This window comes from Brienomyrus brachyistius, chromosome 1 (genome assembly GCF_023856365.1).
Source record: "Brienomyrus brachyistius isolate T26 chromosome 1, BBRACH_0.4, whole genome shotgun sequence".
NCBI lineage: Eukaryota > Metazoa > Chordata > Actinopteri > Osteoglossiformes > Mormyridae > Brienomyrus > Brienomyrus brachyistius.
The window spans coordinates 35,606,876-35,633,223 of NC_064533.1; the positions used below are offsets into that span (position 1 = coordinate 35,606,876).

General features: G+C 46.7%; 1 protein-coding gene across 3 annotated transcripts; it reads right to left on the reverse strand.

Annotated features, from left to right (window-relative positions):
• Positions 1-334: 334 nt before the first annotated feature.
• LOC125731505 (fibronectin-like) lies at positions 335-25,923 on the reverse strand. Of its 3 annotated transcripts, XM_049005885.1 has the most exons (47): positions 25,767-25,923; positions 25,513-25,656; positions 25,042-25,167; positions 24,620-24,757; positions 24,372-24,503; positions 23,440-23,577; positions 22,263-22,418; positions 21,902-22,099; positions 21,396-21,578; positions 21,118-21,294; positions 20,370-20,525; positions 19,767-19,895; positions 19,109-19,246; positions 17,925-18,046; positions 17,042-17,207; positions 16,734-16,910; positions 16,232-16,360; positions 15,928-16,017; positions 15,643-15,837; positions 14,460-14,738; positions 13,809-14,072; positions 13,608-13,702; positions 13,355-13,523; positions 13,074-13,160; positions 12,667-12,845; positions 10,898-11,186; positions 9,953-10,144; positions 9,694-9,783; positions 9,331-9,597; positions 9,062-9,178; positions 8,808-8,972; positions 8,382-8,534; positions 7,977-8,105; positions 7,596-7,865; positions 7,297-7,484; positions 6,874-6,961; positions 6,321-6,500; positions 5,955-6,044; positions 5,643-5,831; positions 5,434-5,523; positions 4,669-5,054; positions 3,663-3,801; positions 3,149-3,310; positions 2,642-2,767; positions 2,169-2,275; positions 1,851-1,961; positions 335-1,270 (listed from the first exon to the last, which is right to left on the reverse strand). In XM_049005885.1, the coding sequence occupies exons 2-47, from the start codon at positions 25,646-25,648 to the stop codon at positions 1,193-1,195; spliced, it is 7,365 nt and encodes a 2,454-aa protein (XP_048861842.1). In that variant the 5' UTR covers positions 25,649-25,656; positions 25,767-25,923; the 3' UTR covers positions 335-1,192. The 3 variants fall into 3 exon arrangements, with proteins under 3 accessions (XP_048861842.1, XP_048861839.1, XP_048861841.1); XM_049005882.1 differs by lacking the exon at positions 10,898-11,186 and having other exon boundaries at positions 12,654-12,845; XM_049005884.1 differs by lacking the exons at positions 335-1,270; positions 1,851-1,961; positions 2,169-2,275; ... (2 more) ...; positions 3,663-3,801; positions 10,898-11,186 and adding an exon at positions 3,814-4,571 and having other exon boundaries at positions 4,644-5,054; positions 12,654-12,845.
• Positions 25,924-26,348: the final 425 nt, after the last annotated feature.

Consider the following 26,348-nt stretch of genomic DNA (forward strand, 5'->3'; position numbering starts at 1 on the left):
TTTTTTTTTTTTTTTTTTTTTTTTTCTTTTCTGTCTAGTGCAGCAGTGTTAGTTACAGGGTGGGATTTCCCTGTTGTCCTTTCTAGGCCATCACTGTACTAACATGCTTCAAATGACCGCCTGTAATCTAGGGGTCGAGTGAGTGGAGGGGGCCCTGATCCCCTCAAGGATACAGAATTTCTGAATGGTGAATGTTCACTTATTAAAACCACTTCACATTTTCTTAAGTAACAGGAATTATAACTTTAATTACAAGAAGTAGCTCTGCTATCACGGGGTATAAATGCCTAAACATTGTCCTGTTTGAGGCTGGAAACATTAGCAGATTCAGACAGTAGTCAAAGACAAGTTTAATATACAAGTACTCATTAGTATTAATTTATGATAAGCCCCTTTCTGGTGAATGTTTGTGAAACTTTATTGAAGATTTTTTTCTTTGTCCACAGTATTTAAGATGGCACCTGCAGTATAAAAATAATGTTCAAAAATTGCATCAACAAAAATTAGCAAGAAACGGAAAATGACACGTCGGTCAAGGTCAGCATTTGTAAATGCCAGTCACTGCAGCAGTGCCAACCCCTCGAGATAGATGTGGGCACACTGGAATACATCTTCGCCCACTGGCTACAGCACCACTTCCTTCAGGGCCCATGTGCTTCTTATAAGCATGAGAAATATCATCACCACTAGTAATTGGTAGCTTTAAGGGTCATTTAAAATATCCAGTCACTCAAAATAACATTGTAAGGCACATACAACAAGGGTTAGGGCCTGGCTTTGATCCTCTGCCCTTCTGTGGTCTGTGGACACAGAGCAGGACGGCCCCCTTTTTAATAACATAACCACATTAGAGCTGGTGAGTAGAGGGACAGTTTAATCAATGTCTGTTGGATTTCTCTAACAAATTCAAGTTCTTCCATAAATGTGGGTCTTGATCCTAAGGGGACCACTTTCTAGAACGGTGTTGGGAATGTTTTTTTTCATTGACCGTTAAAGTGTCTCAAAGGGCAGAGAAGTGGGGATTACAGGCAGGGTGAAGCGAGCTTGCTGCAGTGCTAGTTTAGGAGGTGTGAGGTGGAGAAGCAGCCGGACATTAGCTGGGACCCTGATCGGAAGCAGGAAGTTAAGGGGTGAGGTTATTGGGTGGTTGGCCTGCCTCTTTGTCATGGGTGTGGGGGCTGGAGGCCGGCTCTCACTCCCGCGGGTTCTGAGGGGCGTGTGCGTCTGCAAGGAGCTCCGGTCTGAGGCATTCTATAGGACACTGGATGTTCTGTAGGGTGAAAGATGACACCAGCAACTCGCCATTATCCATCAGCCTGGCTTTCTCTCCACATCTCACAAGGACAAACGTTTGTAGTTGTTCACTGACTGGCCTCATATTTTTAAATACTTTTAAATACTTCTCAAAATACTTCTCATGTATGAATATTTTTTTCATTCATAGCCAGGGACTTTCACGGCAAAATTAAAGATCAAACTGTGTCACTGTACCTACAAAGGACCCTGTTTTATACCACTCAAGACTGGTTGTTTGTTCATCTTAAAGCGCAAAATTTAAATTTTAACAATTGCATATTTGATTTCAAATTGTATTTTGTGCATTTTCATAGATATATTAAGCAAGTTCTGTAACATTCAAATGTGTAACAAATACAGATGTACAGGTCAGTAAAGGTAAGTAAATCATCCATCCATCCATCCATCCATCACTGCTTATTATGCACAGGGTCGTGATTAATCTGGAGCCTGTCTCATCATACAGGGAACACCATGGATGGCATGTCAGTGATTCTGAAAGACAGGTTAAAGAAATGATCTACACTCTAATCTGTAGGTGGCTGCGGACTCACCACTTTGCGCGGGATGTTGTGGCCGTATCGCTCAAAGGCGTTGGGGTGTACAGGGTGAGCGTCCATACCCACCTCGCTCCCCGGCCGTCGGCAGTTCTCACAGCGCCAGCCCTTGGGGAATTGTGACATGGGTGACATGCGCACAGTGAGGCCAACACATACGACTCATTACAGCAAACACTGTTACATGCGAGTACCAGGATCATTGCTTCCTGTACACCCGGGCAGAAATGCAAACCAGCTACAAAGTGGGCTCGCGTGTACACAACCATAAGCCGCCGTGACACTGCAGACCAGTGTCTCTATGAGGCACCTTACCTGCTGTCCACCGTAGCAGGTACAGGTGCAAATGGCTCCCAGGTACTCTTTCTGCCACTGGTTCCCGACGTGGTACATTTTTCCATCATCGTAGCAAGTGGACTCATCTACATAAATATGCAAAAGTTTACCGTGAAACACCCACAACTAAATAAAATACTAATAATACATGTTGATCCAGTTGTCAGTAAAGGTTTATCCAGTATGGTCATTGTTAATATAAAGACAGTCTTACGAGACCAGATCATAGAAGCATATAGTTCACTGATACACACACTGAAGACAAAGTGCAAAGACACGACACATTGCAAACTAAACTGTGCAAACATAAGAGGACTTTAAAACAATAACAACAACAATGCTGGATAAACTACATAAAATATATTAAAGTAAATGTCATCATTGACAGTAAACAACCTGCGGAGAGAAAGCACACGTTGCTTTGATTAGGACCGGCCTGGGCTGTCACTCACGTGGCTCACACTTGAACTCGCCCTTGCCGTTGCCCAGGCAGGTGCAGCTCATCATGTGGCCGTTCTCAGCGTGCCGATCCCACTTCTCGCCAATGCGATAGTTGTTACCGTTGTCGTGGCACCACTCTGATCGGGGCAGTGTGCAAAAAACGGTGAGGGCATTTTCAGCCTGATGGAAAACCCCTCACTCCACAGAATGGGTCACCTTTACACACACTATTTACAACACACCTTGTTAACATTAACAGTTATTTTCTTTTTGTCGTATTTTGGTATTCATAAATATGGATGGCTAGGGTGGTTCTTCATTTTTGTTAAAATGAATGTCTATTCAGAACTGAGACATTAAACTCTTCACTGTAACAAATCCCAGTACTTCTGCATCTTTTACTCTGCATAAGTAATAGCTTCCCAGCTTCCCCAACTCTTCCCGGTCGTGTTCGGAGCTAAACACAAACACACACGTGAAGACTGCCCGTGCCAGGTGACGGAAAGCGCGTGACTCACTGGAGGAATCGCATCGGAAGTGGCCGCTACCGAGGCCCAGGCATGTGCACCAGAGTTTGAAGCCCGTGTCGGACATGCGCTCCCACTCAGCGCCCACCTCGTAGGCGGCGCTAGTGAAAGTGTCGTAGCACATGTCCCTGTCGGCAGGTAGGACCCCTGGGACTGTGCGTAAGGGAGAAGACACCCGTTTCAAACTGATTTAAGTAGGAACCGTATGAAACCAAAAAGAAAGAACAGCACTTCCACTATAAGGGGGGGCATTTAAATCAGATTTCATGAATGACCCAACAATAACAATGCATTATGTAATAATGCCGCATTATGTAATGACGACAAAATGTAGCAAATGTATAGACTACATTATAATTTTATATTGCAACATCACCCTATTCTTATTATCATCATTATCACCTTTCAGTTTATTACATTCTGTGGCATGATGCGGCATTATTGTAAAATGAGTTGGTACAGATCTGTTACAAAAACAAGCTGATGATCTGCTGTGTGCATTTACCCGCATGGCCTACAGTAACGGTTTCATCCAGCACTTTCTCCCGACCGGAGCCCTTCATAGCCTCCACGAGGATGTTGTAGGACGCCCCGGACGTCAGGCCGATGAGGGTGGCACTGGTGGCACTTCCGGGCAGTTGGGCCTGAATTACAGGGATTTCAGTATCATACAAGCACTGCAGAGGGCTGGGGGTAGAACTAACTGCACAGTGATCTTTAACATTTTGTTCTCTCTTCAACTGGAGCAGCCAAGGTTGAACTGATGTTAGGATGGATATATTTATAGTCAAATTCCTGTTTGTTGTACTGATTAAACCCACAAAGCTGGAAGAGTGGAATAGTTGATGATGTATCCGATGCTGCTCTAAGATCAAGACAACACTCGCCCTGGCTGTGAATCATAGCATTACATCACTGCATATTAATAACAGAATGCTATTTTATTATTTTAGTCTGTAACAGAGTTGCAGATTGATTTCACCTCCAACTCATCAAATTACAATGGTTTCTAAATTAAGACAGTTACCCCTTTTTTCCTACACCCCCGCCTCCCCACCAACACTGATCAGGATAAACATGTGGGAAACGGATGGATGCTCTCTGAAAGAGGAGAGCTCAGACTGTGTTTGTGTGGCTGTGCGTCACTGTGTGGCTGTACATCCCTATGTGGCTGTGCGTCCCTGTGTGGCTCTGTGTCCTCGTGTGGCTGTGCGTCCCTGTGTGGCTCTGTGTCCCTGTGAGGCTGTACATCCCTGTGTGGTTCTGCGTCCCTGTGTGACTGTGTGTCCCTGTGTAGTTCTGTGTCCCTGTGTGGCTCTGTGTCCCTGAGTGGCTCTGTGTCCCTGTGAGGCTCTGCGTCCCTGTGTGGCTCTGTGTCCCTGTGAGGCTCTGTGTCCCTGTGAGGCTCTGTGTTCCTGTGTGGCTCTGCGTCCCTGTGAGGCTATATGTCCCTATGTGGCTCTGTGTCCCTGTGAGGCTCTGCGTCCCTGTGTGGCTCTGTGTATTTTTACCTGGATCTGCTCGTTATGGTCGGTGACAGGGCACCAAGACACCACGTAACTGGAGCTGTGCTGCAGGGGGCTCCAGGAAATGGTGGTCTGGGTCTGGGCTTCCTGGAATCTGGTCCTGTTACTTGGGAAGCCTGGGAAGGTTACCTCGTTCACCCAGACCACAGGCCTCTGTGCCCCGTTGGGGAAATACACGAGGGGCTCGCGGGGGCGCTGCCTATGGCCCAGGTTCTGGTCCTCCGTGTAAATGCGCTGACCTCCTTGGTCTGGCCTATTGAGGCCACCATTGCCCACCACGTTTGGACGGCTGTCCTCGGGCACGTCCAAAATACCAGGTCTTGGATGGTTGGGCACCGGGAGCTGAGACACTGGGATCGATGGATCCGGCTCTGTTTGGAAAACATGTCAGGAGCAAACATAGTGTAGGTATCTGTGTTAGCTGGTGCGGCCGGAAAGGCCTTGAATGCAGGACCCAGTTTTCACTGCTGGAGGTACGACACAGATGCTGCATAGTTTGACACCGTTTTCCTTAGAAAACTTTTACAAACCAGATTATGAAAGGCTACAAGCATTTGAAGGGCAAATCAGTCTCAGGAAGTGATTTGGATAGCTTGCTAGGAGGACACCTAGAGGTTATAATGTAAAATTCAGATACTGTAATGCAGCTTTAGCATACAGCTGCAGCTCGCACACAAAACTCATGCATCAAGCAAAAACTCTTTCGCCAGGATCTAGCCTGAAAAAGTGAAATCATGGTTGTGTACTTACGTGTTCTGGCTTTGCCCACCAGCGGTGTGCTTTGCTGGGTGTCCTGTACAGCTGTGATACTAATGATGTACTCCGTACCTGACCTCAGACCTACACACACAGACACACAGCTATGGGAGTGGCCAGGAACATTCCAGGATCTCTAAAACACGGAGAAGCCAGACTGGTTTAAATGCTGTACTGCGGCTGTGTATATCCAGCGTTTTTACCAGTGATGATGGCTGAGTTCATGCCGGCATGGGGGCGGGGTGTGAGTTCCCGGGGGGTTCCACCTGACTCCCAGTAGGAAATGCTGTAACTGGTGATGCGAGTCTGAGGCGGCTCCCAGGTGAAGGAAATGGAGTCGGGGGTTATAGAAGTGAACTGAATGTTTGTAGGGGACTCCACGTTTGATTTCACTGAAAAAGAAATATATATATTGGGCGGAACTGCAGTAGCGTTTTTACTTCCAGTTGGAAAATCTTACTGAGAAAGGCAGTACCCATAGTAAGACATAGGCAAAGGGACAGTGAAGAGCCTACCTGTGGTGACAGGGATGGTATAAGGATCGCTTCGGGAGTTTCCGTTCAGGGTGTACAGGCGGATTATGTAAGCGGTGCCTGGATGGAGACCTGTTGGCGATCAATAGACGGTTTCAAAAAAATAGCTACACAGTGTGTATCCCAGCTTGTGGTGGCAAACCATGTGTGTGACCTTGAGATGAGTTTCATTATGCTAGTAAATTATTCTTCCTCCCGGCTCCCTGTCAGACAGTCCATGTTTCTGCTCCCTCTGAGCTCCCTGCCAGACAGTCCATGTTTTTGCTCCCTCCGAACTCCCTGCTAGACAGTCATTACCAAGGACCGGATTGGGAAGCACTGCAGTAGAGTAAGGATCAACGCGAATACCTGTGATGGTGTAGCTACGCTCCTCAGGCGAGATGGTACTCCGGATGGGCTGGTGGCTGCTAGTGCTGGACGTGGCCTCAACAAGGTATCCAGAGATGGGCTCTGTCTTTGAGCGCCAGGTGAGGGTGATGGAGGTGTCCTTTACGGTCAAAACCCGCACACGGCGGGGGGGGCTGATGTCTGCACAGTTAAGGAAGCATTAAAAACCAGAGAGTCGAAAGCTAAGAAGGAGGACATATGTATATTTTATCTGTTTTCATAATGAAATGTGTGATGTTAGAACTCTACTGCTTGTACATGGACCCTAAACCATCAATCATTCACTAGCACAGTATTATGGGATTAATTCATTTTTTTAGGTTTTGCTCCTAAGATATTTAGAAGCTAAATCCAAATAAATGTGCTTGTTCCATACTGAAGATCATGTCAACTGCAATAACAGCAACAGCAGCAGCAGCAACAACAACAATAATAATACATTTTGAAAATCATAAATTAATTTTGTTATTCATATTGGTCTGTGGTTTTGTTTTTCTGATGGACGCTTACTTACTCTCCAGGGTGGTGACCTCACTTTGAGCAGGACGGCTGGTTAGACTGTTTTTAAGGGAGTACACCTGCACCTCATACACTGTGGAGACCTACACATGCACAGGAATGAGAACATTAATAGGACAAACTGAGCGAATTTAAGGCAAAGACCACAAATGATCCCATGGGGATATAAAACTCCCAGGGCATTAGGAATGACAGCTATCATGAACATCATGGAAACAATGGTGAACTCAGTACTGCTTCAGTATTAACACATCGCAGTTTCCCAGTCCGGTCCTCGGGAACCCACAGACAGTCCACGTTTTTGCTCCCTCCCAGCAAACTGTCTGGCAGGGAGCTGAGAGGAAGCAAAAATGTGAAATGCCTGTCGCATTTCCCGGGCTGGGAAACACTTATACAGGGTAGAGAGAAGTGGGCATACCATGAGTCCAGGCACCATGACTTGGGTCTGATCAGGAGCCAGATTGATTTCCCTGGTAGGACCGCTCTTGTTCTTTGGGTTAATAACCACGCGATAGCCAGTGAGTCGAATGTTGGGGGGCTGCCACACTAAGGTGAAAAATGTCGGCCCCACTTGGGAGAACTCCAGGTTGGTGGGAGCAGGAACAGCTACAGAAAGAGCAATGGAACAGTTAAAATGGAAGGAACAGCTCTGGTTCTCTCAGTCCTCAACCATGCATGCAGGTAATTAATCAGCCATAAGAATGGTTCAAGGTGCACCTGTAGCCTGCCGGCTGACCAGAGCGGGGCTGCGGTTCTGGCCGTGCAGGGCGATGACCTTCACCGTGTACTCCGTCCCAGGAAGCAGACCACGCAGCACTGCTGTCTCGTCCTCGGCGCGGGGCGCGGGATGCAGTTCACGCTCACCTACCTCGGAGCAGGAGTAAAGGACCCTATACGATGTGACCTCACTCTCGGGACTTTCCCAAGAGATTTTCATGGACGTGGAGTCCACGTCAGAGAAGGTCAGGTCCCTGGGGCTGTCCACAGCTGTAAATCGCAGTGTTGGTTTAAGTAGTCTTTCCTCTCTGGCTCGAAAAAAAAACTAGAACTGAATGCAAAACTGCACGATCGACATGGTACCACTGCCAGTTCACTCACAGGTCTGCACATCGGTCCCCACGTTGGTCTCCACCAGGGGCGTGCCCACTCCATTTTGTCCCAAAGTATACACACGCACCTCATACATAACTTCGGGCATCAGGCCTGAGATAGTTATCTCTGTTTGATCTGCAACATCAACCAGTCAGAGATAGATTCAGTAGCTTAGATAAATGTGCTGGTACTGGACAGCACAAGGACTAGACTGACAATCCCTGTTGTCGTAACATGAACTTTGGAGTAGCTCCACAATTTAAAAAAATACAGAGCACAAAATACGCAGGGCCAAGCTGAATACATCACACAACAGAATCCTTATCCCTTATCAAGGCTCCATGAATGAGACGGGGCCAGCTGTGTAGCAGGGAAGATACGTGGCCATTCATAGTCATGCCGCATGCTTACCAGGGGGAACCTCACGAACGAACGAGTCCCGGCCGTCTTTGGCAGTTCCAGTAATGCGATAGCCAGTGATAGGGCCCTGCGCCGGCGTCCAGCGCACTGTGATGCTGTTGTCCTGCGCATCGGTTACCGGCTCCCCAGAACCAAAGCCCGTGTCTACAGAGAGACAGCCATTCTTCTGTTTACACCTTCTTTAAACAGTACTTGACAATGTCAAAGCTGTTAGGAAATCAGGATAACAGAAAGACAAAACAGTACTACAAATTTCCTAAGGGATAACAATTATCCATTTCCATACTGCTTACCCAGTACAGGGCCGCAAATCATTCACAGATCAATCAAATCATTAATATCCAAATTACCAAACTGAAATCGTGTTCAGTTTTCTTGAAGGGACAGAGATAAAGAGGAAAAAATGTGATGCTGTACTTGTCCTGTGCCTGATGTATATGGGCTTGCTGGATGCGGGGCTGTCCCCCCTTCCTGTCACTGCGTACACGGTGATGGTGTAATCGGTTCCAGGCCGCAGGTTCTGAATAGTGGCGGTGGAGTCGGTACCAGGGACGGTGAACTCCTTAGGGACGCTATTGCTCCCTGTGTTAAACAGGGTGACATTAGCAGATGCGGCAGACCTGCCAGCTGCTAGCAGATTGACTGGGTGGTAAAGAGCAGGTCCGTCTCACCTGACTCCCCGTGGGTGATCCTGTAGTACCTGACCGTGACTTGGGGGGCATTCCAACGAATGGTGAGGCTGGTGGGGCTGGCTGATGTCACTTCCAGGTCAGTAGGTGAGTCGGAAACTGTGGGGTGAGGGTACAATCACTGCACTAAGGTGAACGAAGCCTCGAGGAAGCATTTTTTGGTTCCAAATGTGTAAAAATATAAGTTAAAGATGATTTAGCGGAAATGGTCAAGACTGAGAGCAGGAGCGTGAGGAGAAAGAGAGTCATACTGGTAGCCTGGCGACCCGTGAGAGGTAGACTCTCCCGGTTGTGGCTGACGGCATAGATGTTGACGATGTACTCCGTTTCGGGGACCAGGCCCGTCAGTGTGAAGTGGTTCCGGGTGGGCGGCAATCTCTCCTCCTTGGCACGGCCACCGGTAGCCATTTGATAGCGGATGCGGTAGCCAGTGAGGACAGCGCGGGGCGCCAGCCAGTGGACGGTGAAAGAGTTGGTGTAAACTTCAGAGAAGTCCAGGCCGGTGGGGGAGTCCACAGCTAAAGGGGGGGTGGGTTAGAGATACACTTTTATATGACCGCTGCCACACAGCTGCCGCTGATGGACTTGACTCTTGCCATATGCTGCAGACTGACCTGTTTTCATGGTGCCTCTGAGGGGGGCGCTCTCTCGCTCCTCGTATATGGCCACCACGTTCACCAGGTACTCAGTATTAGGCAGCAGGTCTGTACAGAGATGGCTAAGCGTTAGTCTTTCACCAGGGAGTCAACATTCACAAACCAAAAAGGTTGATACAGATTCGTCCTTATTCGGTATCTAGACTTGTTAAGAGGACATAACATTAAATGAGGAGCAGAGCATGCAGTTTGGTATCTGCTATCGAAAAGCCCGTACTGCTTAGGATGATCCTGCTGCTATCCCCACGCACACTGCGTTCCGTTATGTCGTCGTAGTTGGTGGTGGGGTAGTAGCGGACAATAAAGCGGGTACGTCCACTGGGTCCAGGGAAGGTTGGGATTGTCCAGGACACCTCAGCGGTGTCAGGGCCCACATTCCCGAAATGGAGGTCTGTGGGTGCAGGAACAGCTGTGGCAAAGGAAGAAGGAAGGAACAGTGGAGTGATATAAAGCCGGAATTCCATCCACATAATGTACACCAAAATATTAAAGAACATGCCACCTGAATTAGCAATTAGTTTTATTATTGTCTCATTGTCCTATAACATTTTAAATGTTGAAAATAAAGGGTTTTACTACAAAAAGACAACACAAGTGCTTTCCAATAATGATTACGGAACATAAGCCTATTAAATCTAGGAACAAATTGAAAACATGTGAGCTTGAAACAGGCTCCCTCTTGTCTCCACACTGCAGCCAGGCCCAGGTATGGGTCCTAGGGTCTCAAAGCGTACAGTACTGACACCTAAAGCTTCATGAATTTCTCCCGCACATCAGGGAAAGTGAACAATCACAACCTGTGTTCAGATGATCAGACGTCTGCAAGGTGGACTTAGGTGCTAAGTCAGACTGGCTCACTGGGAGCCAGGTCGTAACATTCAGCATGTGATGAATGCAGAATTCAGCTTTATTGTGCATGCAACTAACCACCACATAAGCCAGTCTGTTCAAAGTAAGTCATAAGTAGAATGACCCAACCAATAAAACTTGACAAACTGACTGAAGTAAACCTAAGTTTTGTACATGAGCAAACAGGAAACAAAGCAGGCTTCATTTTTTTTGTTGAGTATTAGTTAAGCCCAAAGCACTTTAGAAGTATTCAAAAAAGAGGAATGTCACTATACTCCTGCTGCCCCAGACAAGGGTGAAGGAGCACATTCACCGGTATGCTGTCTGAGCGTGGTGGGCTTTCTCTGTCCACCCTCTGTGATGGTGGTGATGCTGATGTCATAGTGGATGCCAGGCTCCAGTCTGTACATTGTGTAATAGCCTGTCGTGGGCTTTGCGATATCCTCAAAAAGGGGGATCGTCTCCCCAGCCGCCACTACTACGATGCGGTATCCGGTGACGGCGGTGGAGTTAAGCGGACTCCACGTCAGGCCGACTGTCGTGTCGGTGACATCGACAAAGCTGAGGTCAGTTAGCTGGGGCACAGCCAGCGGGGTTAGCAGGTGAGTGGGTCATACACCAGACACAAGACGCAGAAGCTGTGATGATCGCAGATCACACAAGCCCAACAGACAGTCATACTACTGAATTGTTGCCATCGTAAAACAATTACAATTTCAACCGGGTCAATGCATCAAGACATTAGAATTACATAAAAATGTTAACAACAGACAGGACTTATAATTAACAACAGATGGACCAGGGTTCTTTGATTCTTGATTTTTTTCGGCCAGTCAGAACACTGAGGTGCAGAAGGCCTCCGGGTTATTGCATTGCAAGCCTTGACACAAGGGTATCTCCCACACAGCATGTGAGCAAGTCAGTGCAAAGTTACAATTATAGCTTTTAACACAAACAAGAATTAAGACGGAGAGAAAGAGTTACACTGTGTTAATTTAGCTTCTGGAAATGGTCAGCGATGGGATCGTCAGGGCTCTGCACTACACACATAACGTGCCCGTTTGAAAATGACTGGGAGGATACCGGCAATGTTAGGTCATTAAGTGGCCAGATTCAGTATAATCCTAATTAATCTTGTGCTGAAAACAAAGGCCTTAAACATATAACATGCTTTCACGTTTAATATCAAGACATTTTAGGATTTTATCATACTCTAATAGACACAGAACGGAAACTAATGAGAATCAAAAGAAATCTCAGAGGAAAAAGGATAACTGAACTGTACTGGATTTCTGGCTGCCTTAGTGGACAGCTGTTGGGTTAGGGTTAGGCTTAGGGTTAACATCAGAGCTTAATCTGAGCCAGAGCTCAGCTCCAGGATCTCTGGTTGAGAGAAGTCTGAACTCTGCCACCTCAAATGCTACACCCGACTGAGGAAACTTAAGATGAATTTGGAAAAGTACATTCAGAAAATGGGTTGTGTTGTATGATTTTTTTGACATACAACTGCATAAATTACAATGTTTGATTTGCTTATCTGACTTTTCATTTGAATGGGAACGTATTCAGAAAAATTGCCTTTTTTGGCCACTAAAACAGATGAATTTTCCTTCTTGACGATTAAACTCATCTAATCTAATTCCTTCAGTTTGTTGTATCTAATAGGTGTCGATGGACAATACTGCATCGTTGTTACGTGTTTAAGTAATTAACAGCTCATTATCATTGTTAAAGACTGACTTGTGTGTGAAATGTCACTCAAAGCCAGTGTGCTCCCTCTTCTTACTTAATGATAATTGTAGTAAGTCCCTGTGGTCTTTATGAGCTGCGGCACATCAGAACATACAAATTTAGTACTAGATAACACAAAGGATTAGTACCTGGCTAGGACTCACCTTGGCTGACTGTGGTGGACTGGATAGCACAGAGGGTTAGCACCTGGCTAGGACTCACCTTGGTTGACTATGGTGGGTTGAATAGCACAGAGGGTTAGCACCTGGCTAGGACTCACCTTGGCTGACTGTGGTGGACTGGATAGCACAGAGGGTTAGCACCTGGCTAGGACTCACCCTGGTTGACTATGGTGGAGACGGGAACACTCTCCTTGTCCTCTTTGATCGTGAAGACGCTGACGTTGTACTGAACGCCGGGGCTTAGGTGTTCCAAGGTGGTGGTGGTTGGGTCTGGCCTCACAAATTCCTCCAGAGAATTCCCATGCTGTCCTTCAGTCGGGCTGCAGGTTACTCGGTATCCTGTGATGTCTAAGAAGATGGAAAGTGGATATTGGGCAAGGAAAGGAGAGAAAGGAGAGGTAATAAAGTCTTAAAATAGTTATATTGAAACAGCAAAGCAAGTCAAGTATAAATTGGCATGACAGATATGCTGAATTATGATCGATTGCTTATATTTTATTGATACACGATTGCTCATATAATATTCAAGCACAGCATCCCATATTCTAGCGAAGATTACAAAGTCTCAGAATATACCTTGTGTTTCAGATTTACTCCAGGAGACAATGAGCTCATTTGGATGGGGGCTGAAACGTACATTCAGATTCCTGGGGGGAGATGGGTCTTGGGGTAGAAAGAGAAGAATACAATGGGTAAAACCACCTAGCAGTCTTTGCTCATTAGTGATCTACACTACATGAGGTATTATGGTGCTATACACAGAACTTAATTTCAAAAAGCATCATACTGTAGATATTCCTCTAAAATCGGTCTTCCAAAGCCCAACCATTACTGGAGCTTTTGTCATCATCTCTTACTTGTGACGACACGGTGTGTGACAGGAGTCCCACGGTCCCTTCCATTAATGACAGGCTGGACACTGTAGGTATACTCTATCCCAGGGGTCAGGCCTGAGATGTAGATGCTGCCAGACTCAGAGGTCACTTCCCTGGGGGCCTCGCCACCCTGACTGGGCCTCACTGACAGCTGAGGTGAATGCACGTTTGAGAGGAACTCTTAAAGACAGCCAGCGACCATTAAAATGATGGTGAGATTCTCGCGTGATTTTACCTTGTAGGCTACTTTGGGCACAGGGGTCCAAGTGACGATGATGGACGTGTCTGTGACATCAGTGCTGAAGTGAGGAACATTTCCCATGGAATGAGCTGTGCAGGGGAAGGAGCAATCACATGACACAGTGTCATAGTATCTGGTAGTGTACGGGGAAGGAGAGGATTCTGGGTGACAGATCCAGGCTGCAGAGAGACTCACTGGTGGTAAAGACGCCAGTGGTGTCTTCACTGAAGAGGTTGTCCTTTTCAGTCCGCAGGGTAACCGTGTACATCGCGCTGGGCCGCAGGTTCAGCAGCGTGTACTGGGACAGATGGGCTGGGAGGTTGTGCTGCCTGACAGGCGAGTCGCCTTCACTGACCATCAGGCGATAACCTGTGATTCTGGACCTGGGGACCACCCATAAGATCACGGCGCTGTCCTCGGTGACGTTGGTGAAGCGCACGTGTGTCGGGGGTTCTGGCACTGTGGAGACATAGAAAAGCCATCTGATCAGGCTTATGGCGTCTTGGAACAGAAGGAGGGAGCTGACCAACGTTCTTGCTACAGAAATTATCCATCCATCAGTCCGTACATCCATCTTCTAACCACTTACCCTGGGTAGGGTTGTGGGGGCACTGGATCCTATCCTCAGTAGCATAGGTACACCCAGGATAGGACACCAGTATACAGGTCACATATACACACACAATCATACATTATGTTTCAATTTAGTTCAATTTATGAAGTCAGTTTAGAGATGCCAGACCCCATGTCTTTGGACTGCTGGACAAAACTGGAGGACACAAAGGAAACCTGCAGAACACGTTTGCGGAGAGGCTGCAGGTATAATGTCAAATTGTAATTACTAACATGTAGACTGGTCTCCAACCAGTGGCTTGCTCTCCACACCAGCCTTGACAGCGTAGACGTGGAACCGGTATGTGGTGCCAGGTTGGAGGTGGGTAACCTCAGCGAAGGTGTTCTGATTTATGGGCAAATTAAGATCCCTCGGTGGGGTGACATCGGACTCCAGGGGTCTCACGTTCACCCGATAACCGGACACTTCACTAGATGGCGCTGTCCAGAAGATTACGAGCCTTGTGGCAGAGACGGAGTAAAATTGCATGTTGGTTGGGGGTTGGACGTCCTCTGAGGGATGAAAACACAGAGATTTTTCACAGCTCACACATAACAATAACAGTGATAATGACAATCAATACTCTTATTGCTACCCGAGGGGAAAATTCTCTTTACACCTCCCCCCGCTAGCTCTCAGTATGCAAGCCACCTGTTGCAGCCCCCAGGGAGCTGGGGAATAAGGGCCTTGATCAAGGACCCACAGACGTGGTGAGACCGAGCTCAAACTGGTGACCTTTTGATCACAGGCACAGAGGCTGTGTCCATTCTAGCGGCTTTAGCTAGTCATAAGAGCATGCCCAGCTTGATAGGCTGGCCACACCAGTATGACCAATTGGTGACCCACCCAGCTTAGCTGGTGCATAAGCTGTCTTTTAGCAGATCATTACAGCAGGGATCTTGAAATGCTGATGTCTGTATTGGTTTATCGTGGATAAAATACAAATATAAATATGTAGTCAGTGACCACTGATCAAGAGACTAAGCTTGAAACAGTGATAACACATGGCTACAGTTCATTATACTCTTTACTTATTAATAAACCTGCAGTTTACATTCGAACAATATATTTAGAAGTCATGATGGCGAGTCTGTGTTGCAACTGAATTTGTGTTTTATTGAGTTCAGCTGCACTGTAGCTGAATTTGGCTCTTCTGCGATATTGGACATAATTCATGAACACAGTGCCTCTTCACAGACGTGCGCGAGGCCGCTGTACTATCGCTGCCACCGTTTCCTTATTCTTGGAGCTTTTTTGTCTTCTGTGTTGGAAATATTTCCTCCGAGAATAAGAGAAATGCTTCTCTTTTTCCAAGAATTTAAAAAGGTATTTTGTTTATTTCTTACATGTCTCTGCTCCTTCATCCAATTTCCCGTAAAAATAACACTGGGAGTCCCAAGCCATGATACTACATACCTAGTACAGCTTCTCCAGTGGTATTGACCTGTACAAAGACTGGGCTGCTCTCCAGGTTTTCCTCCACAGCATAGATGCTGACGTTGTACTGTGACCCGGGTCGCAAGTCACTCAGTGTCACGAAGGTGCTCGTGTTGGGGAGAATGAGCTCTGTGCTGCTGCCCTCCGTCGATGGCGTATAGATCACGCGGTACCCTGTGCCGAAATGTGCACACGCCCATGTTAGTGAGGCGAATCTACAAGTAAACAAACAAACAAGTGCAGTGTTTTCACAGAAGCACTTGCCTGTAATGGGAGCCAGTGGTTTAGTCCACCGGATCACAACGGAGGTGTCATCCACATTGTCCACCACATGGTTAGTCGGAGCATCTGGGGCTGTTGAGGAAAACAGGTCTGATAGCTTCTGTACAACAATCTTTCTCAAATAAACAAAAAAACAGGGAAAAATATGTCAACGATGTTCCAGGTTCTGGCTGGAAGATGACCAGCAAATGTTCTGGAAGACGGTTATGTAACCCTGATCGGAAGCACCTGGAAAGCCTGACTTGTTTTCACCCTGATCTGCAGAACCAGGCGGATAGGAACCAACCTGTGGTCTGGGATGTGGTTAAGATGACCACTGGCTCTTTGACGGTGGAGACCTCGTACACGTTCACTGTGTACTTGCGGCCAGGGAGCAGGTCACTGAGGCTGACTGACGTAGCCGTGTGGGGCAGCTCTGGGATAAAGAACACACACAAAATCAGGAATGTCTGACGTCCTGGCGCAAAACACCCAGCAGCACAGGCGGTCTCAGAACTCACTACAATCCGTATCTCATTTCTTTTAGCGTGAACTTTCTTAGGCTTTGAACTCATTAATGGTCTTAGCACTAAAAAGCACCATACAGACATGTAAACAATGAAGCACATGATCCTTAAAAGTTAGTTAGGGTGCAGAAAGGTACAGAAAGCCTAGGAAAAAGTCATTTTTACTTTCTGTTATTGGTCACGTACACCTCACATTACAAACATTTAGAACTGGAATAAAAAATGTTTCACCTTTTGCCAGGAGAGGGCAGCGCATGAACGTTTAGCAATACAGTTACTCACCTAACACTTGGGTCTGTGCCCCCTCCTCGCTCAACTCGTACTCCACCCGGAATCCCGATACCGTGTCCGAGGCGGACACCCAGGAAATGACGAAGCTGCTGGATGTGATCTCTGTCACCGACTCCGAAATGTTCACCATCGGCGGGAACTGAGTGTTCTCACCCGCTGTGTTCCCCCCTGTGGAACCAGAGCGCAATGTCCAGTTTACCAACTCATAAAGTACAACCGAATATAGTAAAGCAGCAGTCAAATCATGAGGACACTGGGCATGTCCCACAGCGAGGGGAGAAGCACAGTCCAATACTCACGGATGCTATGGGTGGTGAAGTCAAAGTAGGTGACCTCACGGCGGCCTAAGCGGGTGATGCTGATCAGCTGGCCCTCATACACAACGTTTGGCCTGAGTCCGGCAATTGTGTAAGAGTTGAGGTGACCGGGGATATTTACCTCTTTCCATGCTGTCCTGGTGTTTTTCTGTTGGGGAAAGGAGGACAGCAGTCAGTATAGAAGTGAATGCACTTAAAACCACAATTTTCACAGGTGGGTACATGGAAACTTCTATATATGATAAAAAGGCATGCTAAGATCTGGGAGGGATTTCTTTGCTTATCCACTAGTGGAGTGTTTCCCAGTCCGCTCCTTGTGAATCCACAGACAGTGCACTACTTTAGGGAGCTGAGAGGGAGCAAAAATGTGGACTGTCTGACAGGGGGCTGGAAGGGAGCAAAAATTTGGCCCATTGTAGGTCCTTGAGGAGCGGACTGGGAAACATTGCACTAGGGTATATCGCAACCTCATATCCTTTTCTGTTACCCCGCCCCCAAGACCATGTCCAGAACAATGAACAGAAAGATGGAGAGATGGAAAGCCCTTTACATCCAAACACTGCCCTTTATCCCAGAGCACAAAGACGAACAGCTCTAACTAAAGAACAGAATGACACCCTGTTGTTCTTAAATGTTCATATCTGTGCCCATCAAAAACAGTTTAAGTACAGTTCAGCCTTTGAACAGAAGTCAAGGACTTCAGCCTGTCTGATTCTGTCTGAGGTGAAAACTGGGCAGAAGGACAAAGTTCTGTGTTTCGTGATTGAACATGCTGTCCTGACTGTTTTCTGCTCTTTGTACAAATGTACCAATACATGTTTGCATTGACACTGTTACATTACACAATTACTCAGAAAATGCTGACCTGTCTCCATCGGAGGATGTAGTGGATGATATGAGTGGATGGAGGGGTGTTCCACTGGATGGGGTGGGAGTCGGGCTGGCTTCCCGACTCTGTGATGATCACCTGGACGGGGCGATGGCTGCCTAGAGGGGGAACACAGCCGCACGTTTGTTTTCTGAAATCCATCTGTGCTCAGGCAGGTTCCAAATGTCCACAAATGACCGTGTAAATGTGTAGCAGCCATTACAGAAATCCAGTCCAGAGAACATTAGCAGTATCCCAGTCTTCGCTGGAGAGGCCAGCTTTGAAATACACTGCACCAAGTCGCAGTAGAAGCTGGAGTGAGATTTAACATGGCCGTGTGACATTTTTATTAGACAGAGAGAAAGAGAGCACCTCCTCTCTGGGTAGGCTGCACCGATACATCAGGGGCTGCACCTTTTCTCTGGCCAAGGAAACTGTCATTCGACATTTCAGGAAGCTGGAAAAAGTCAAACGAGTTTCCCTTCCGCCGACAATGTTTTTGCAGTTAATTGCAAACAGATTTTCTAAAATCTAAAACCCTTTATGTGTATGAGAAATCATACCAGGTTGTGCTTCTATATGCTTCACAAGCCGAACAGGGTGGGGCAAAACCACCCTACTACCAGTAAGACACAGTGCTGGTCTCAATTATAATCAGAAAAGCCTGCTGCCAGGGTGTGCCGAACAGAGAGTTCCTCTGCTTCCTGGCGAGAGCCCTGACTCGTTCGGCTGAAGAGCTTCATGACATTCAGTCCTCAGGACAGAATGCTCGCGCAGCTCTTCCTGTGCAGACTGACAGAGTAAGTGGGGCCAGTCCTCAGCAGTGGTTATACCAAGCGGCATATTCCGTGTGATTAAACACCAGCCGAGAGGAGACCACTTGTGGAGCACAGGAGTGGGGTCATAAAGCCCTCCCTTGTTCACAAGACCGGCACCCAGCCGACGGCACCAGATGTCCAATAACAACAAAGGGTCGGGGGGTTGGGGAGGATGAGAGAAGCAAGGCAGGGTGGTGGGTCCTTCTGGTGGAAAAAAAAAATGGCAGCCAAAATCCGCTGGAGGAGAGCGCTGCTGACCTAATGGCAATTCTGCCCTGGTTACAAAGGGAGCGAATGGCAGGCGGCCAAACACAAGCAGCTCCATAGCCAGCCGTTTGCTGGCCCATGGCCCCTAGCACTCACCCGAGTCCTGAGGCTCGCAGCTCAGCTCTCCCAGCCCGTTGCCCTCGCAGTAGCACTTGTAGCGGATGCCGTGGATCATTTTTTCCCAAGACTCGCCGATCTGGTAGAAGACCCTGGTGTCTGGCTCCTGACACTGGTCTGAGGAATAACGGCAAGGGCCTTGATGACACACTGCGATGGCTGCCCCAGTATGATTGGGGATCAGAGACATGCCAAAAGTGGACATTCTGCCTATACAATTTCTATATTTCTCTTACAATCAATACAAAATTAACTACAGTTATGCTGGTTAATTCCATCTTGCATATTATTTCAACTTTCAACTAGCAGAAATCCTCCTGAAAAAGCCAAAGAGTGTAATATTCTCAAGCAAATGGGTTATCTGTGACTACAGCTGTAACACTTAAAAAAAAAAAATAAAAATCAAAGGAATTCAGTCAGAGAACCCGACCTCATTGTTGAAAGAACATGAATGGAAGGAAAGGACCCACCTTTAAACATTTAAGGACAATGCAGCTTAAGCCAGAGTGACTTAAACAGCTTTGTTTTTTGTAATGTCACGACTCTGAACTGGGAAAAGCTCATGTCGCTGATGGTAATCATAATAATGCGAGCCTGGAATGCAGACATGGAGAAGGGGGGCTGTGTTTACACTCACCAACTGCATCACACTTCCAGCGCCCACGGCCTTGGCCAAAGCAGGTGCAGTTCATCATGTAGCCCTCATCGTGACGCTTGTTAAATGTCTGGTTCACGTCGTACGTCTGTCCGTCCACAATGCACTGATCTGTGGGACATGGGGGGCAGTAGTGAGTCCTGGCGGGGGCAGAGCCACTGATGCTAGTCGCAGCATTACCTTCCCATGGTCTTAGCCCCACAGCGTTAACCCAGAGGCATTGGCCTTACAGCATTAGCCTCATACTGTTAGCCTCATGGTGTTAGCCTCGTGGTGTTAGCCTCAGGCTAGCCCAGCAGCATTAGCCTGCAGTCCCAGAGAGCACACATATGTTTGACTCCATTTCCATTTCAGACAAAAAGGTTGAAACAACGTTGATCTTCAATCTTTCACTTTATATCAACATTGAATCAAGGTTTTGCCACCATCAATTTTTCAATATTGAAAATCTGACCAAAAATCAATTCACTTTCAACGTTCATAATTTAACACTGACTATAATTCAATGTATTTAACTATAATTCAGCATTGAAACAATAACATGATGCTATGTGGGGTGTTAGACTCACGGTGTTAGCCTCTTACCTCTGAGCTGCGAGTAAGCGATGCAGCTCCACTCGCCTCGTCCGTTCCCCAAGCAGGTGCATAGCATCATATGACCCAGCACGTCGTGCTGCTTGTCCCACTGGTTCCCGACACGGTACATTATGCCCTCACTGGTGGTGCAGACCTCCTCGTGAGCTGTGATGAAAAGAATCGTGCATGATTCTTGGGGGGAGTCACTTTCAAAGAGTCAAGCTAGCAAAATTATTCGCTGGGATTCAATCATATAGAGATGCATCCTTCCTCTAAATGCTCATCCTGTTCAGGGTAATGAGGGAGGGGGTGCCTGGAGCCCATCATAGGCAGCACAAAGTAGGGCTACACCCTGGACAGGGTGCCGGTCCAACACAGTGCACATATACCACCACACAGACTATTCACAACTGAATGATGCAAATTAGCCTAACTGTACGTCTTTATACCGCAGGAGAATTCCAGAGTATTTCCAGAAACCTCCCCATAAACAGTGTGAGCAGGATTCCGACTGAACCACCACACCACCCATCTAATGTGAACCTAGATCCTATCACAGAACACAAAGGGCATAAGGCAGGAAAAACAGGATGTCAGTCTTCGACCGACCAGGGGCAAGTTACAGACAATAACCTAACTATACTGCATGTCGGGGGACTGTGAAGCCAAAGGAATACGTCGAATATGATGTTTGTAAAACATCACAGTATCTCCAGTGAGGACAGACTGAGCTGTAGTCACGGGCACAGAGACTAACCGGCCATAGGGCAGAAGCCGAACTTGCGCTCCTCGTCGTAGTTGATGGTTGTGCCACACCACTTCATGCCATCACGACGCCCATCTGAGGTGCAATCTGTGTAGTTGCGTCCACTGTACATGTAAGGGAACTGACAGAGGGCGCCATTGGAGTTGCCTCCCCTGGTTGTCACCAGCGCTGTAGTGGGTCATACGGGGGGCAAAAGCAAGGGGTCACATGATACGATAGCATTAGACTGGATGGCAATGCGGAATGGGAAGGATGGGAAACCCCCTCACCATTCTTCTCAGTACAGTAGGAGAATTTGTGGTCAGACTCATAGTCGGAGGAGGTGCTACACCACAACTGGCCATCGGTGCGTCCATCGGAGGTGCAGGAGTAGTAGGTCTTGCCCATGAACACGAAGGGGAAGACGCAGGGCTGGCCGTTTGAGTTTCCACCATATACCTGGTTCTTGCCCTCTGCGCACACGAAGAGTGACATGCTCACAAACACGGCAACAACGACAAAAACACCAACAGATCTTCACCCATTTTGCTTTGGAATTCCGCAAGTTCTAAAAATAAGTAAGTAACCCAATAAAAACAAAAATAACGGAGTAATTGTGCTTTGCTTCACATGCAGGCAGCGCAAATGCTGTGTCGTGAGAAACAGATCTTCAAAGGCGAAACCCTCCCCTCATTGTGTTGATTTTAGCAGAGAGACCCCGTAAAGGCAAACAGTGAAGGTTAGTACAAAGTCCCATGGTGGGGGGAGGGATGGAGACCCCAGCAGGACTACTCACCCCACTCATCACAGCTGACACCATTACCCAGACAGGTACACACCATCTGCTTGCTTCCCTGGGTCTTGATCCAGCGCATGCCCACATAGTAAGAGACCCCGGACTCTGTCACACATGTGCCTTCGGTGGGCGGCATGGGGTGGGGCACTGGCTGGTAGACGGCCGGCTGGATGCTGGTCACCACGCGGGACCCGGTGCCTGGATTGACATGGCAGTCACTCATTAATACACTGGAAAATGCAGTTAAAAAGAGAAGTGACTATGAAAATCTAAGGCAAACTAGCCACAGTGCATGCAAAGAGATGAGCTTAAGCCATGCTGGAAGAGCTGCTGGGGAGGGCAAAGGAGAACGGGCTCTCACCGAGGCCGGTATGCAGGGAGGTATGCCGCTCGCACTGCCACTCCCCGCGCCCGTTACCCATGCACAGGCACTGCAGTACGGTGCCACGGGCGTCCGTCTTGGTCCAAGTGTCACCAATGCGGTGGGACAACCGTGTGTCCAGGTCATTACAGCGGTCTGCAAAGTCATAGCAAAGGATAAGATGACATCAAATCGACGGTTCTCATGACGTAACCTCAGATCCGATAAGGCTTAAAGGTGACACTGCCTGAGGTTCTGCCTGGAACCTTCCCACCCCGCGTTGCCTTGTTTGGACAGCATTGCCTAAACCCCCCCACCCTGAAGGTAGTTCCTATTGATTTATCCACCAAGGAATACAAAACATGTTGGGAATGCTGTAGGTCATTTGCGGATTCTACTATCTACAATCCAGAAGACATAAATGCAAATTCATCGTGCAGAATGAGGCGTTGACAGTTCTACAGCAGGGTTATTTTTCTGTTCCTCTGCAACTGCAGAAAGACCAACAGACAGATCTAAAGAAATCGGAGGCAGTGAGGTCATCAGGGCGTAACCAAAAAACATCCATTTAAAGACAAAACAAGAAATCTGGCGAATGCTCAGAGGAAACATGTGTTTGGCAAATTCCACAACATTTCCATTCACTAAAAACCCAAATGAGAGAAGACTTCAGGTGGGAAATGAATTGTGCAGTGAGTCATTATAAATACAAAGACATTCTTCAAGACATTTGAGCACAAAAATCTTGGCAAAGAGCACAGACGTAAGTCCCTTAAAAAACTGACCCAGGGAATATTTCAGAGGTGGCAATTTACATTAAAGCCAAGCTTTAATGCAACAGCCATGTTAAATAATGGTAATGGACATATCTCACCAGCCAAAAGAATCCGACAAAAGCTATTCATCCCCCATCATTAAACTGTTAAGTGTTTGTTTAACCTCTGCCGAAGGATATATCCCTCATGTCGACATTTACTAATGACTTTAATGTCAGAGGTTTGACTGAGTATTTTACCGAGACCGAAAAATGTGAAAGTAAAATGAAGTCCTGGTGGAAGAAGGTGGAATTGCAGTTACAGAAAACTTGCAGCGTTCCTCACAGCTGGAAGGGTTGAGAATTCAACACTATGATCCTGAGTGTTGCACACTGTTCTCCGGCCAAAAGGGTGGTCCTTACTTCTGGAGGTGCAGGTGATGCGGCCATTGCCCTCCCCTAGGCAAGTGCAATCCATCATCATCCATCCCTGATAAGGCTTTTCCCAGGTTTCACCAACAACAAAGGACGTGGCGGCCGAGTTGTCATAGCAACGCTCCGCTACAAAGAGAACAGAATATTGATTGTTCAACTTTTTACATCAGAAAATTTGCCCCCTGGCAAAATGTCGACTTGGGTCCTCCCACCCAATTTTGCATATGATTTTATGATTTCAAGGGGTCCTGTAACGTGCTGGGCCCCCTGAATCTGCCAGGGTACCCATGGCCCTGCTGTGCCCCTGTCACTCACACAAATGTAATACTGTTTCCTGGAAAAGCATCTATTATTTGTCTGACCATATAGCTACTGCAAATGAAACATTGCAACAGGTCTGTGTTTATCTATGTGTCACATTTACTTGGTAGTCCGGGAATACACAGTCCAGTCAATATTTACAAAAAAAGTTAAATATTGTCCAGTTTAACAGAACAGTGTTTCTTAACAGGTCCCTAAAGAACCGTAGGTTACTCAGGGCAGGTGGGCCAGCTGGATAAATTTCATAACCACTTCCTTCCATAAAAAGTCACCTCTACATCACGTCATACCCTTCCTATGTGCAGAACTGCTTGGGTAACACTTTACTTAAAGCCGTAGGCTATAATACACTATAGATACCTTCATAATCTATCTATCTATCTATCTATCATGCATTATAGGTGCGAGCTTCATAAAGCATTCACACTGCATAATAAAACATGGATATAATGTATTACGCCTTTTCATAAATATTTATAGCCACGTTTATAATGCATTATGAATACAGTATAACGTGTTATGAATGTATTCATAGATTCTTATAGACGTGGAATTCTTAGGAAGTGCTACCACTACTTGATATCAATCCTGTTTCTCACCAACAGGCTTGCAAGTCCATTCTCCCTTGCCATTGCCCAGACAAACACATTCCAGCATGTAGCTTTCCGTCTCATGAAGCCGTCTCCATGTGTCACCAATCTTGTAGGAATTCCCATCTTCATGGCAACGATCTGACAGAAAGAGACAGTCCTTAAAAGTAGTACATCTGAAACTATGGGGCTATACGAACATAGACACAAGCATGAATTGTGTGTACAGACACACATGTGCATGTTACTCCACTGACTTGCAATCGTGCAGCTAATTTTCCCCCGATTTGAACCAATACATGTGCAGTCCCAGATCATGCCGTCTTTGGGGCGCTCGTAGGTCTCTCCAACGCGATAGGACCGTCCGTTTATTTTGTCATAACAGGTCTCTTCAGCTATGAGGAAAAAAAGGCCATTAAGCTGAGGCACTGGAAACTTTTGGCAGGAACAGACTTTAAAATGACAAACTTGTAGGAAATAATTCCAAACTCTTAAAAATTATAATTTGTCCAAAAGCACAGAATTTATGATCCAGCAAAGTCTGAGAAGAATTAGATCACACTGGCAATGTCCCTCGGTGTAGCATTTGCGATGACTTACAGACTAAATTGTAACTTGGGTGAGAGAACCACTTGCATTGACTACAGTTTGTATAGCTGGGATGGAAATGCAAGCTCACCTTCAGGTTTGGTTTTACATTTTATTCCTGCAGCTCCTTCACAAGCGCAGAGCAACATACTGCCCAGATAGGGCCGCTCCCACTGGTCGTTAAGTCTATAATATCGACCGTTTTCAACGCATAAGTCTACAGGAAAAAGTCAATGAAAATAATGAATTGTCATATAGATCTCTATTAAAAATTCTCTCTATAAAATTACTAGAAAATACGAACCCCATATTCATGCATTTCTAAAATCAAAATAACTACAGGTCGGATGAAGTAGAGGGTCGATTTTGCTTAAGTGAAGAGCAATATTACACAAAAACACCCGCGAACACGCCAACAACAACAACAACAACAATAATAATAATAATAATAATAATAACAATAATAATGACAATAATGTTCTGATGTTATGTTCTGTGCATTTTTAATAGGTTAAAACAAAATTAAACAGTACCAAACGACGTAGTCAGGTCTTCAGCTCACCTTGCGATGCATCGGCGACCGGGTAGACCCGTTCTTGCGCTTGCCGTTTGTTTTTGCCCGAGCTCTTCGGCATGGAATAGACAGCGCCGCTGAAGCACAGCGCCAGCAGCAGCCCGGCCACTGCGCTACCTGTCATTTTTAAAACTGCGGAGGAAATAAGTCGAAAGAACAAGAGCTTAGGGTTTTAAGCGTGGATAAGATTAATAAAATAAATAAATAAAAATAAAGAGAGAAAGCGGAGAGCTTGTAGTTACGGAGGCTGTAGTAGCTCTTCCTGCCCCAGAACTGTTTTGGCTGCGTTCCCGACCTGCCTTCCAGCCCCCGCCGTGCAGCCTTACTCAACAGGACTAGCGCTACCCCGAAGAGCGGCTTTATTCCGGGACAAGCCCACCGTATGCGGGAGGAGGTCCCTGAGTTACGCACGTCTTTAAACTTCGGTCAATTAACTTCCAGTAGGGAATAAATGAACGTGGGTTTACCATCATTTTTTTTTAAGATCGCGCGTTTTATTTTACTTGCATAAAGCCACAAAAGAAACGCAAACCTTCGCAATATTCCCTAAATTGCTAAAACATACTGTCTGCTGCAATAAAAACCGGGTGACACATTTAGCCACTTAAACATTTCCATCCGTAACGCTAACATCTATCCATCTAACATACATCCGACCATACATCCATCTATCCTCAAAGTACATGTACATTAGACATTGATGTTGGTTTGTTAATTGCCCCGTTGAATACGCCAGTAACAACTAGGTGGACAAATGCCACTGGGGAAAAATAAAAATAAATTCTCATTCTTATATGTATGAATTTGCGGGAAAATCTAAAGCG